This window comes from Pleurodeles waltl, chromosome 3_1, assembly GCF_031143425.1.
Source record: "Pleurodeles waltl isolate 20211129_DDA chromosome 3_1, aPleWal1.hap1.20221129, whole genome shotgun sequence".
NCBI classification, from domain to species: Eukaryota; Metazoa; Chordata; class Amphibia; order Caudata; family Salamandridae; genus Pleurodeles; species Pleurodeles waltl.
Genome location: NC_090440.1, coordinates 1,689,777,129 through 1,689,789,218, shown reverse-complemented (window position 1 = coordinate 1,689,789,218; position 12,090 = coordinate 1,689,777,129). Strand labels below are relative to the sequence as shown.

At 44.2% G+C, this 12,090-nt stretch overlaps 1 protein-coding gene across 1 annotated transcript in view; it reads left to right on the top strand.

Annotated features, from left to right (window-relative positions):
- Positions 1 to 12,090, top strand: part of FTCD (formimidoyltransferase cyclodeaminase) — a 129,867-nt gene that overhangs the window by 98,407 nt on the left and 19,370 nt on the right. Inside the window, exons 7-10 of the mRNA XM_069225486.1 lie at positions 2,663 to 2,794; positions 3,967 to 4,028; positions 6,172 to 6,301; positions 7,983 to 8,144. Of these exons, the coding sequence (XP_069081587.1) occupies positions 2,663 to 2,794; positions 3,967 to 4,028; positions 6,172 to 6,301; positions 7,983 to 8,144 (486 nt within the window). The remainder of the gene's footprint in view (positions 1 to 2,662; positions 2,795 to 3,966; positions 4,029 to 6,171; positions 6,302 to 7,982; positions 8,145 to 12,090) is intronic.

Below are 12,090 nucleotides of genomic sequence, written 5' to 3'. Positions count from 1 at the left end.
CCATAAGTAGCTGATACAAGTGATTCCCAGACAATGGTAAATTACGTCACATTCCTTTTTACTGGGGTAGTCATTCAGAAAATGATAACAGACACCAAATTTGGGAGGGTGCTATCTACTTTGCTCCTTAATAGTGTTATATCTGATTGGTGTGAACTTTGGCCTGCCATTCCTCTGAACTCTGAAATAGGTACTGGTTGGATATCAGAGCAGACATGACCAAATGTGCCTGCTTTGCTCCAACTACGTTTCTTTCGGCGTGAGGGTCATCATTTGTTCTGATGTGTATGGAAAAATCCTCCTAACTCCACCTCAACCGAACTGTAGTTTGCTCATCTGAAATGTCTGCCCTCTCTCTGACCATTTTTAAAACAATCTTTGGCTATGGACCGTAGGTTCTCTAGAGATCTCTGTGCAACCTTCTGACTGTGTAATTTTTCAAAGAACTGCATTTTCTACCTATATTTGTGGTGGTAACGAAATAAACCCAGGCCTTCCTTTCTTTTTAAACATATGTTTTCTATTTTTAAGTGTTTATTGCATTGCATCCTATTCTATTGGAGCATTTCTATAGTGCTTCATAGTTCATACCCGCAACAACGGAGCAAAGCACTATTGTCATCGGCTCCTGGGCACACTTTTAGAAGTGGTTTGTCAGATGGGAGTTGAAAGTGGTATACCTAAGTGTGAGTTGCTGGTTGAGCTGTGTGAAATTCATGTGCAGGTGCAGTGAGCTTCATAGTGCCCATATGGCACAGTTGGAAAAGGACCGCCGAGGTAGGGGAACATGTAGCTAGGCTTTTAGCCTTCGCACCTTCTAAAGCACAAGAAGTAGAATCATCTCCTAAAGTGTAAGAAGTGTCCATGTGAGTTGCAAAGGAGAGCTGTGAGATTTTAGTTACAGCCCATGATGACCACAAAACGATGCCACTGGCATGAGCGGGTAGCAAAATGCTTGTCTACCAGTTCCTTTGTGTCGCTGATCAGATAAGGCGGTGCTCAAGACTGCCCTTTTGCTGCCTCTTTTGAGGTATAGAGACCCCTAGCCAAGATACTGTTAACAGGAACGAGAAATCTCTGCATCGGTGTTGCACTGGAAAGTGAAGGATGTCAACTAAACCCCGTCTTGGTACCCATAGTGTTTGTTTTCTAACATTCACAGTCCTTTCCCTGGGACCTCTTCGTGAGGCCCTTTGTGTGGCATGGGCCTCTTATCATGACTGCTCTGCATAGCTCTGAATGTTTGGAGGGCTTCTTTGCAAGCAGAGGAGCTCTTGCAAGCTTTCTTCTTAACTAGGGCCTCTGCAGCACCCTTAGAAGGGCAGATTTCCAAAGGTGTACCCTTCTAGTAGGTCTTGTTTACGTTCACTGTCCACTGCTCTGGACTCTGTGGGGCGTTTTGGTGTGATATATCCTTGATTGATGTGTGTGTTTCACATAAGCTTTATTCGGCCAACAGACCATCAAAGCAATACAATACAATACAATATAATATAATAATATAAACCATAATGTCATAGAAAAATTTTAAAAAAAAGAATGATCCATGTTTGCCCGTCTTAAAACAATTTCAACTCATTGTAAATAAAAAGTGCGTATGCGCCATGCTGTTGCTAAAAACTTACTTACTGCGTAAATTGTCACATTTGAATTGTGGCTTTTTAAGATCCGCAAAGCTAGAAAACATTTCCTTAAATTCAATTCCCTACAGATTTTATGTATCCATTTAAACCTTGGGATTGAATAGGCGGGACAAAAAAACATAAAATGTTCTACTGTTTCGGAAGGAATGCCACATACAGGACAGGTATCAGAGCTTGACTTAGGTCCCCATCTGCTCGTTAAGGCCTTCAGGGGTAATGTTCCAAATCGAAATCTGGCATACAAACTTTTGCCTAACAAATCAGGTATTGTATCTAAGTATGGTTCAAACTCAGGGTACCATTTAAAATTAATAAACGAGTTAGTTAAATGACCATTCGATTTCTGAGAAATGTAATTATTACATATGTGGGACCAGTAAGCTCTCTTCAATACTTTTACATGGGGCTTCACAAGTTGCTGGGGATTCTCCCAGAAGTTCCTCAGTCCTAGCATGCAAAACCAACTAGATACGTGTTTGATCCATGGTATGGACATGGAGTTAGAGGTTTTTAACAATTCTAATAGGGAAGACTTATATATAGCCAGTTCAGGAACTACCCAAAGCCTCACCCAATATAGTAGGGGCCGTAAGATAATCAAATCGGCTATACGTTTAAGCCCTAGATCTAAAAAAAGGGGGGTTAATGGGGTGCTAGTGGGACAAGCACATAGAGCCCGTGCAAAGCTATTCTCAATTTTAGTTATCCTACTGCTATCTGTCATGCCCCAAATCTCTGCACCATATACAGCAGCACCCTGTGCCTTGGCCACATAGATCTTTACTGCTGGAGACACAACTTTAGCGATCGTATTCCTGTAAAGGCGTAATATGGATGCTGCCCGATGTTGCAAAAGCCCGCCACTCTTACCGACTTGTTCGTCCCAGAGGAGTGAGTCTGTAAGCCTCACACCCAAGTAGTCGATAGAGCTAACCTGATTGATGTTTCTAAATCTGCAAGACCTTATATGCCTTCACATCTGCACCGTGGTGCTCTTCACTTCTGTCTTCTCTCCACAGGACCTGGACCTGCCAGTGGTCGGCTCTCAGCTGGTGGGTCTTGTTCCCTTGAAGGCCCTCCTTGATACTGCAGATTATTATATCCAAAAGGAGAATCTCTTCATTCTGGAGGAGGAGCACAAGATACGACTGGTAAATTGGTTGGGGAAAAGGATTGGGGAGGTGTGTAGGGAGCTAATATGGAAGGTGCCTGGTGGAATACGAGGAGCCGTCAGGAGTTTAGGGGCTATGGAAGACTGGGATCTGAGGTAGTGGGAGAAGGTCGTTTAGTGGTAAATTGTATTTTGTAAATGGAATTAATGTGAATAAGTGCTTGTCTTATTAATATAGTGGGGCAAGCCAGATTGTTTTGGAAAAATGAAGGTTGAAAAAACATACTATTTTTTTTTTCTTCTTTTTTTATGATTTAAATGGGTCTTTATCATATTTGTTAATGACGTTAATTCAACGATTCAAATGCTAACTCTCTTGATGGATTGGTTCGTGCTTGGTTCTTAGATCCAAGTCAGACCCCTGTTTTGGCTCTCCCTCTGAGTTTTCTGGCTTGTCCATTTCTACTGATCACCCTACTTTATCGAGTTGTTGTCACTTTGCGTAGGCGTTCTTTGGCAACACATTGTCCAGTCTTCAGTGGATAGAGGTACCTGGGTTGGAAAGGCCGGAGTGCAGGAATATTGGAGTCCGTAGGTGGAGATGCTAAACTTTGGATAGATGAGGGGGTGATAATAATTGCCTCCGTTTGCAAAGGTTTAGGGTGGTTAATACACACCACCTGCATTTTGAGAGATACTGTTGTGAACTCAAGCTTCTTTTTAGTGTGTTAATGCCTAGGTCATGATGTGATTCTGTGTTGTGGTGCTTGTCCGCATCCCCACAAGCATGGCACAGTGACACCTACTGTATCCCTTATATGAAATTGTTTGGCAGCTTCCTGAACACTAGTGTGACTCCTTCCTCTGGCCCGGAGATATTTTACATCTGCCACCCAGTATGATTCTGTGTGGTGGCATTTAGCGCTAGCATTTTACAGTGCCCTAAGTTATGCCCTGCATATGCCTCTATGGCCCTTAGCTGCTGCCATCTCGTGCGCTACGGTTTGTGCCAGTGGCACAAACTGAGAGACTCTGGTCCTTCCTTCTGCATGACCAGACCACATTCCCTGCCTCTTGGTCTTCCTAGCATGCTGCCCACGGGATTCCTTGTTTCATTTGCTATTTGTGAAGGTCGCTGTTCCCTTTCTGTAAGCCCTCGTTGAACTTTGTAACCGAGTCTATCCTTCTATAACCTTGTCTCTTTTATTGCAGGTCATAAGCCGGCTAGGACTGGACTCCCTTGCTCCCTTTATCCCCAAAGAGCGGATTATTGAGTAAGATGTTGCCTCCTATGATTCCTGTTTTAAAATGTGTCTTTTGGGGTTCACAGCATGGCTGGATCACAATGATATGCACAAATAATGTAGTGTAAGGGTAATAAAGACTGTGCTTATCCTGAAAAATCGGTCTAGGTCTCATACAATGCAGTGGTCCGCCCACGACAACGTTCCGGGTAGAAACACCAATCTGGGAAGCTGAGGTAAGGCAGTGGATCTGTCAGGGCGCTACAGCACCGAGAAACCTGGACTTCACCAATGGCTATCATCACCAAGGGACCCAAACGTGAGCGCACAGCCAAATCCTATCAGATGCAGTGAGTAGGACAAACATTTGTGGAGTGACGGCAAAGTAGGAAGGAAGCGTTGCATTACATGGTTCCAGTTGGAAGAGACACTGCTGCTTTCAAAACCCAAGGCTGCGGTTACAGAGTCAAGATGCCAGAGTGAAAGTTTGGGTCCCTCAACAAGGCTGTCAGACCGGAAAGTGAACATCATTTCACTGTGGTGGCAGTATGTCCCATGTGTAGAGTCGCGGTAGCAGCCTGTAGCTCCTCCTCTACTTTGCGATCTTCTCAGTCCAGTAGTCTAATATTGGGCAAACTCTTGGTGTTCTCCAACTTCAAGTGAACTTCCAAATTAGTAAACGAAGCACTGATGCAGTGCTGGAAGTTTACAAATCAACTGTTAGACTCCCTCTGTTTGACTGCTAGAGACCCAAGAGTAGCAGTTCTTTTCTAAGCTGCCTGCAATGTTTCCTACACCTCAGCCATCCTAGATGACCTGGCCTCTGTTCCCTTCTTGACAGCAGACACCAAGGCGTTGGTGCCAGCCACCATTTATGTAGGCTGTCAATCAAAGCCACAAAAGCCCTACTGCCTACTGAGGCATTGATGAGTTGAGTGGTTTTCTTCTCCTTGGGTTCGCCAAGAGCAACATGCTAGCCAGTATGGAAGCATTGTCCCTATAGTGTGTTCTCCCTCACCATCCAATCCATTGGTGCCTCATCCCTTTGTCCTTCTGGAAACTTAAGCAGATGTGAAGTGTGTGCGACCATTGTGTTAGATCCTTCACTGTTTGTTTGGATCGCCAAATCACTGCCTCATCCACCATGGTTCTAACAAACTCCCCTTTCTATCAGAAGGAACAGCACCATTTTACCTCCAATGAATGCTGCTACACCTGCAGAGAGTCCTTTGGAGTTGTGCATTCCTTTGGTGAAGCCGTCAGTGGGGTGGAGTACAGGGCACAAATCGTTCACCCACAGTTCGTTTGATGCCCTTCTTTAAACTTAACTGCACTCCCAGAGCAAACACCTGCACATCCCAGTGGGCACCTCTTGCAGATTCGTCTCCCCATCTGCAGTCAACATTCCCCACCCTTTGAAGATCCTGAACAGGGTCACAAGTGAGGTGTGGAAAGGATTGTTGGATATAGCACTCAACAGTGACCTTCAAGATTGACTACTGTGGAGATTCTTCCTTAGCCTGAGAGGGCTCATCTTCTGGTTCAAAGTGAGATTGGATGTCCATGTTGTAATATGGATAGAACTGCATATCTCTTCCAAGACATGAAAGGGTGTTATCTGACTTACCAAACACAAAAACAAGTGCATCTTGTTGACCTAATATGGCTTGTGGCCAGGTTTCCACATAGAAGGAGCTGCCCTATAGACGATGGATAGTGCTTCACTACATGGGTAATGGGTGCATTCCTGCCATCTTCTCCAGTTGAACCCACATGTTTTATGGCAACTGCTGCGTTTGTATTTTTTCTTGAAAAACAGGCCTAAATTAGTTACAATGAAAAACACCAACTACAAAGTTGTTAATGTCCTGCAGTGTACTTCGGCGCGGTTATATGTTCACATGCTCCTTAATCTGTACATGGTGTCGCTGGGAACGCTAGAGGAGAGCATCTATGTACTCCTCTAGCAGTACTCCTGTGATGCCAAGCTCTACCGGAGAATCTCCGCCATACACTATATATTCCAGTGAAATGACTATCCAGTCAATCCTTGATTCGAGGTAACTTTCCCATCCCACAAAGGACTGAGTTTCCAGTGCTTGCTATGAAAATTAACAAACTGTAGGAAAAAAACCTTTACTTTGGCTGATGCCTTTACTCTTCATTCTTGCAGGTATATGGTCCAGGATGATGCATCTAATGTCAGCCTAGTATCCTGTTCCCTTCGTGCCTTTGTGGCACATGTTGGTGCTCGGTCCCCTGCTCCTGGAGGAGGGTCCGTGGCTGCGGCTATATCCGCCATGGTATGTCTGGCCAGTGGGTAAAGTTTCTATTGTAATTACATGATCTAAGCAGTCTACTTTAGACTGAGTAGGACTATTTCTAGTAAATCCTAAGGGTTGGTGGTTGGAGAGGTGGAAGTAAAGCAGGATGTGGAGGGATCCCTCACAGGCACCTGATATCACATATACAGTTGGAGACCATGATGCAAAGCAGAGTTTCTTGATTTCTGATGTCCAGTATTGTACATCCCTTAACGAATTAAATACTTTTTTGAAGAGATGCTGGAATGCTTCAGTGGCGAGTTGTCTGTGAATAGCGAATAAACAGTTCATTTTTAGATGACTTCAGTCTGAGGCTGCAGAAGTAGAAACCATTAGCAGGCATCTGAAGCTTGGGTGACAGCTGGAAATACTCCCCAGTAAAGTCTGGCTCTGCTTTCATGCTAAGGAAACCAGCAGAAAATAACTAGGTTCCTGCTTCTGCCGACTCAGAGGAAACTCATCTGAAAATTAAGGTAATCTCCTGTCGATTGCTACTTGGTACATCTGCTCATGCCAGAGAGGGCAATCTGTGCCCCGTTACCTCAAAAGAGTGCATTACAGGGTAAAATGTTGCCTCCTATTCTGCATGATATCTTTCAATATATAGCTTTTAGTGGTGCTTACCTAAGGAAACCATGGCCATGGAAACATCACAATGAGAAAAATAACTAATGCAGTGCAATGGCAAAAATAACAGGACTTGCCATAAAAATAAGAGTATAAGGCCCTTACGGAGAAATGGTTCCTCCTAAAGAGCAGTGGTCCACCGTTAACATCCTCTGTGTAGCAATAGGAAGGGGAGGTCCTCTTATCTTGCAAACCCATTGTCCAGAAATCTGATTCACCATTTCAAGAGGGTTTTTAAGTGGACTCTGTCCATCCCTGTGTAGATGTCAATGACTCTCTTGTAAATCGTAGTTCTCCCTTTGAGTTTGTGCTAATCCTTTTGAAGGAGATTTTATACTTTTAGTGGCAAGAATCCAACGCCAATGGGAAATCTGGTTTTCACTGTACTTGCGGACAATGACATTGAATCCTCTTGTAATACAGATGTCAGTTACTTTGGCAAGAAGAAATTCCTTTACAAGAAGGCTTCTTTTCATTACTAGATGGATAGAAAAATTAATTCAACCTTTCAGTATCTCTGTGCAAGGGAATAGATAGAAAATTAAAATACCCACCACTTTCAACTAAAGCAAGCGAAGGGATTCTTTATGACCCAACCCTGAAGAGCCGGCTTGTCTCTTGCATCCAAGCAACTATTCTTTCATCCTTCCCGCTGATATCCACCATTTCTCCTTTACGTTGTCATCCATTCTATCTTTCATCCATCATTGTCTGTCACATTCCACCCGTTCATCCATCTGCCCATCCTTATCCAAACCTATCCATCCATCTTCAAACCTATCCATCCATTTTTCCATTTCCTCCATTCACCCTTTCACTCATCCGTTCGTCCACCCTTTTATCTAGCCATCCGTTTACGCTTCCTTTGACTCATCCATCCATTCATCAATCCCTATATAGATTATGTGAGCCCTTGATTGCCCATCAAGAACTCCACCCCTGCTGTAGCTGCTAAAAGAGGGGAGGAGGGGGGTGTTTAGGACACCCCTGGTCACTAATACTATTAACTGAAATGACCTTTGTCTCCCTGCAGGGGGCAGCCCTGGGCTCCATGGTGGGACAGATGACTTACGGAAAACGACAGTTCGAGGAGCTGGATCAAGTCATGAGATCGTTAATCCTGCCTCTCCACAAGGGCATGAAGGAGCTCCTGCCCATGGTGGATGCCGACTCCAACGCCTTCAGCAGCTACATGGTAAGTGACACAGCGGAGTCCACCCCTCCCCACTTGTTTACTTGTCTTCCTCCTTTGTTCACAAGGGGGCAATGCGTGCGCGACTCCTGCCAGAAGCTGCCGCTGCCCTGCCATTGGCGGGCTCTTTCCCGCCTGCCGCTGCTGTAGTCAGGAATACAGATGATGCAAAGAGCTTGGTGCTGCAAATTAGACTTTGTCCGACAGTCGCCCCCTGACATTTATCAGGAATGACCCTGTGGGAAGTAGGAGGCTGAGGGTTGAGGGTCGGTGGTGAATGAGTTGGAAGGAATGACTCCTACCCACCATCACTGAAAAGGGGACCTTGTTTGGTACAAGGCCGGAGTAGGAGGAGAAAAATGTCCCTTCTGGAACCCTCCTTGATAGTCTCTATTTAGATACAAGCCATCACTGTCCCTCTACAAAACACATGGTTTTATAGTTTCTGGCTAAAACAAAATATATGTACAGAAGACACAAAGTGAAACCGTTCTACCATGGGTTAGCATTCGTCAGAAGATCGAGCAGAGAGCATCATTCACATTTCTGTACATCCAGCACTGCAGTGTCTTTCAGTTTATAACACTAGCTCATGTTCGTTGCACTGAAATGTACAATCAGGAGTGAGACAGATTACAATTTCATTTTCCTTCTTGTTTGAAAGGGAAATTGTGGTCGATGCGTTGATGTGGTTTTCCTTGTTCTTTGTCACAGCCCATCACTTGGTGTATCTTCGACCTACCTCTGTACAAGCCACAGCCATGTTTACTTGGTATGCTTGATCAGGGCAACATCAAAGCAAGGAACTACTTGACATTCCATCTAACGGCACTGATTGACTATTTCAGTGCTGGGCACACCTGGAATTGTTTAATCCCATTTTAATCCACGTGAAAACTGTGCTAATTCTAGATCAAGTCAGAACTGCGAACACGTTACGCTGATCTGCAAAATCACACACCCACCCAGTACAACACTCCATCAAACCACACTTCATCATGACTCAAAATAGTACATGGCTGAGCTGTTCATATCAAAATCACAGAACCTGCATGGCACCTCTCACTCGCTGTGACTTCCAAAAGCCTGGAGTAAGCACAGACGCCCTTGGACTGCCCCCATCAGCAGGACACATCATCTGTTCCAGTTCTCTCACTAGCGGACCATCTGCACGGAATAAGAACAACCTTTCCTTATTCCGTCTCTTCCCATTCTCCAGTTTTACTACGGCCTGTCTGACAACCACAACCCACTGAATCCCAGGATACCTTGAATTATCTTTCAGTACAATTCCAGGCACCTTCACCCAATCATCTCTCTTCCCCCCTGTCTTCCTCCTCCATGACTTGCTCCCCAACTCGAAGTACTCCATCTGTGTATGGTTCCTTGTCTTGGACACATCTTTGATCCTTTCTACTGGTAACCCTGACCTACCCATCGAAGGCCTAACTAATTTGGATGTGGAAATATGTACTATCATTTGAACAAATGGTGACACTCCAGTATCTGCTTTAGGGGGTGATGCGCACAGCCCAAAGTAACCTCATCAGCACCAGACATTCGACATGATTAACCAATGATAGCTCTAAATTGTCTTTGATTAACCTATTACACCTCTACACAAAACCACTGCTCCTAGGATAGTACAAAGAGGCTGTCGTATGTTTCACATGTAGGGACTCTAAGTAAACCTCAAATACCCTTGAGGACAGCTGTTCCTCATTATCTGTCATTGTTTCCTCTAGGACACCCTCCCTGGAAAACTAGGTATCCAGAAACTCATTCACACGGGAACTTGCGACTGAGCTAACAAATGTAACATTCAGCAAACCAGAAAAAATAATCCACAACTACCACTCCAAATGTAGGCACATCTCTTTTCACGTTAATGTGGCCGATGATACCAAACCCAAACTTCACCCAAGCCTTGTTCAGAACTGGCACAACATCACTGGACTGGGATTTTTCACTAAATGCGCAGGACATATTATCGATCCCAAAATTCTCCATCAACCTTATTTTCACAGCCCTCATCCCAATGTGACAAGCAAGAGCCAAACTAACAACGTTGTTATGTAATTTCCCTGGCACCACTAACAATTCTGCATGTCTCAAATAATGTTCTTGTATGGACAATTCAATAGCCACCTGTATGTAGGCCATTACTTCATCCTCTAAGTTCTTAGACTAAGGCCCTCTCCCACAAATATACTGCTTCACTCTTCTTTCCGGAATACTTCATCTTCCTCCTGAACTATACAAAAAAGTGATGGATTGAATGCTCAAATTAATCTCAGCCCCTGGCAATTACTCTGTACTGTATCCCAGCCCATCATTATTTTGCACACTATGCCACCTCGGTTTGTACCCAGCCATCTGCAAATCGGTCTTTACTCTGCTCTGATGGAAACCGTCCGGTCCAACTTTCCAGGCCAGGTCCTCCCTGAAATGAAACACAAGAAACTTTGGATTAGTTTTGCCATCACTAGGGGTCATCAGCGAGGAATAGTGTTCATCTTCCTCCATGGCACCATCCCACTCTGCTTTGGTTATGGAACCCCCAATAGACTCCTGTAGGAAGCACACTACAGCCTGATCCTCTTCAGTCAGACCCTCCAGGATTTCACGATTATGCAATTTACATAGAAACTGCAAAATCTGCAATTTTGTAGAAAGGCCGCGTTTTTTACAAAAGTGCCCATGAAATCTAGAGAATGTGTTGGAGAGACTGACAAAGGATCGTGAAAACATAATTTACAGATGTTTTCGCCTCTCCGTTCCCAACTTTTTGGAAATAAGGACAGATTGTGGCCAGGCATGGAAAGTGCATCTGGTTCTGTGAATGTAGTTGTGTTGCTCTGCTGGATCACTGATGCTCCTGTTGATGAGTTTCTTCATTGAGCCACAGACAGCTCAAAGTCCATGCTTACGTGGATCCCAAACCGTTGAGTCAGTATTGTGAACCGAGGGCTGAGTAGAACTTACAGAGATGCGTGGACAAATGGGAAGGTGAGCAATCCCACCCTATGGAGAACCCCAGCAGCTCCAAAGAGGGGAAACATTTTCAACCCATGAAAACCAGGAGATTTGCTGTGGTCATTGGTATGTTTTCAGCAGTATATTTAATTACTGTGCCCTTAAGGAAGACATTAGCTAGTTGGGTTAAGAGCCCAGAGCTTCACTCTACAGCAGCCATCAATGAAGTCAGCCAGTAGTTCTCTTGTCTCTAACTCTAATTGATTGGTCACAGAATGTCAAGGATGGGTTGATAATTTGTAGGCCAGAAATAGCCTTGGCATATTTAGGTAGATCGCTTAGGGGAAATGGTGCAAAGGTTGGAGGGTCCAGTAGAAGAGGATGTGAATAAAGATATATAGTGAGTGCGGCCAGGCATTAAAGAGGAGAAAAGTGTGTAGGATTAACTGCAGATCATCTGTGATGTCACAGATAGAGAGGTGCTCGGTGTGATTGAGTAAAATATCACCAGTAGCTAGCAGGGAACATATTTCAGTGATAACAGGCAGTTGTGTAAGAATCAAAGCACACTATAGAGAAGGGAAATCAGAAAGCTATGCAAGGTGCTGACTGGAAGTAAACAGAAAAAAGACACAGTTTAGGATCTGTTGAAGGAAACATGAACTGTTGTGTTATGATAGTTCAATGGAGGCAGAGACAGGCATGGTTGGGTGTATTTCCTAGTTGGCACATTTCCTGGATGGTCCAAGATCAATAACTAGCCAATCTCTTTAATGGCCAGTATTTAATCTTCAAGCTGTTTCTGCTGCGAACACCGCCCAGTGACCCTGCAAATTTTCACATTATTTCCTGGCCTGAAAGAATGAAGTTATTTTTCGATATGTTATAGGTTGCAGTAAGTGTTATTGAGTCTAATGATCTGTGGGAGGAAATGCAGTAATGGTTTCATGTCTTTTGCAAATAGCTCTAACTT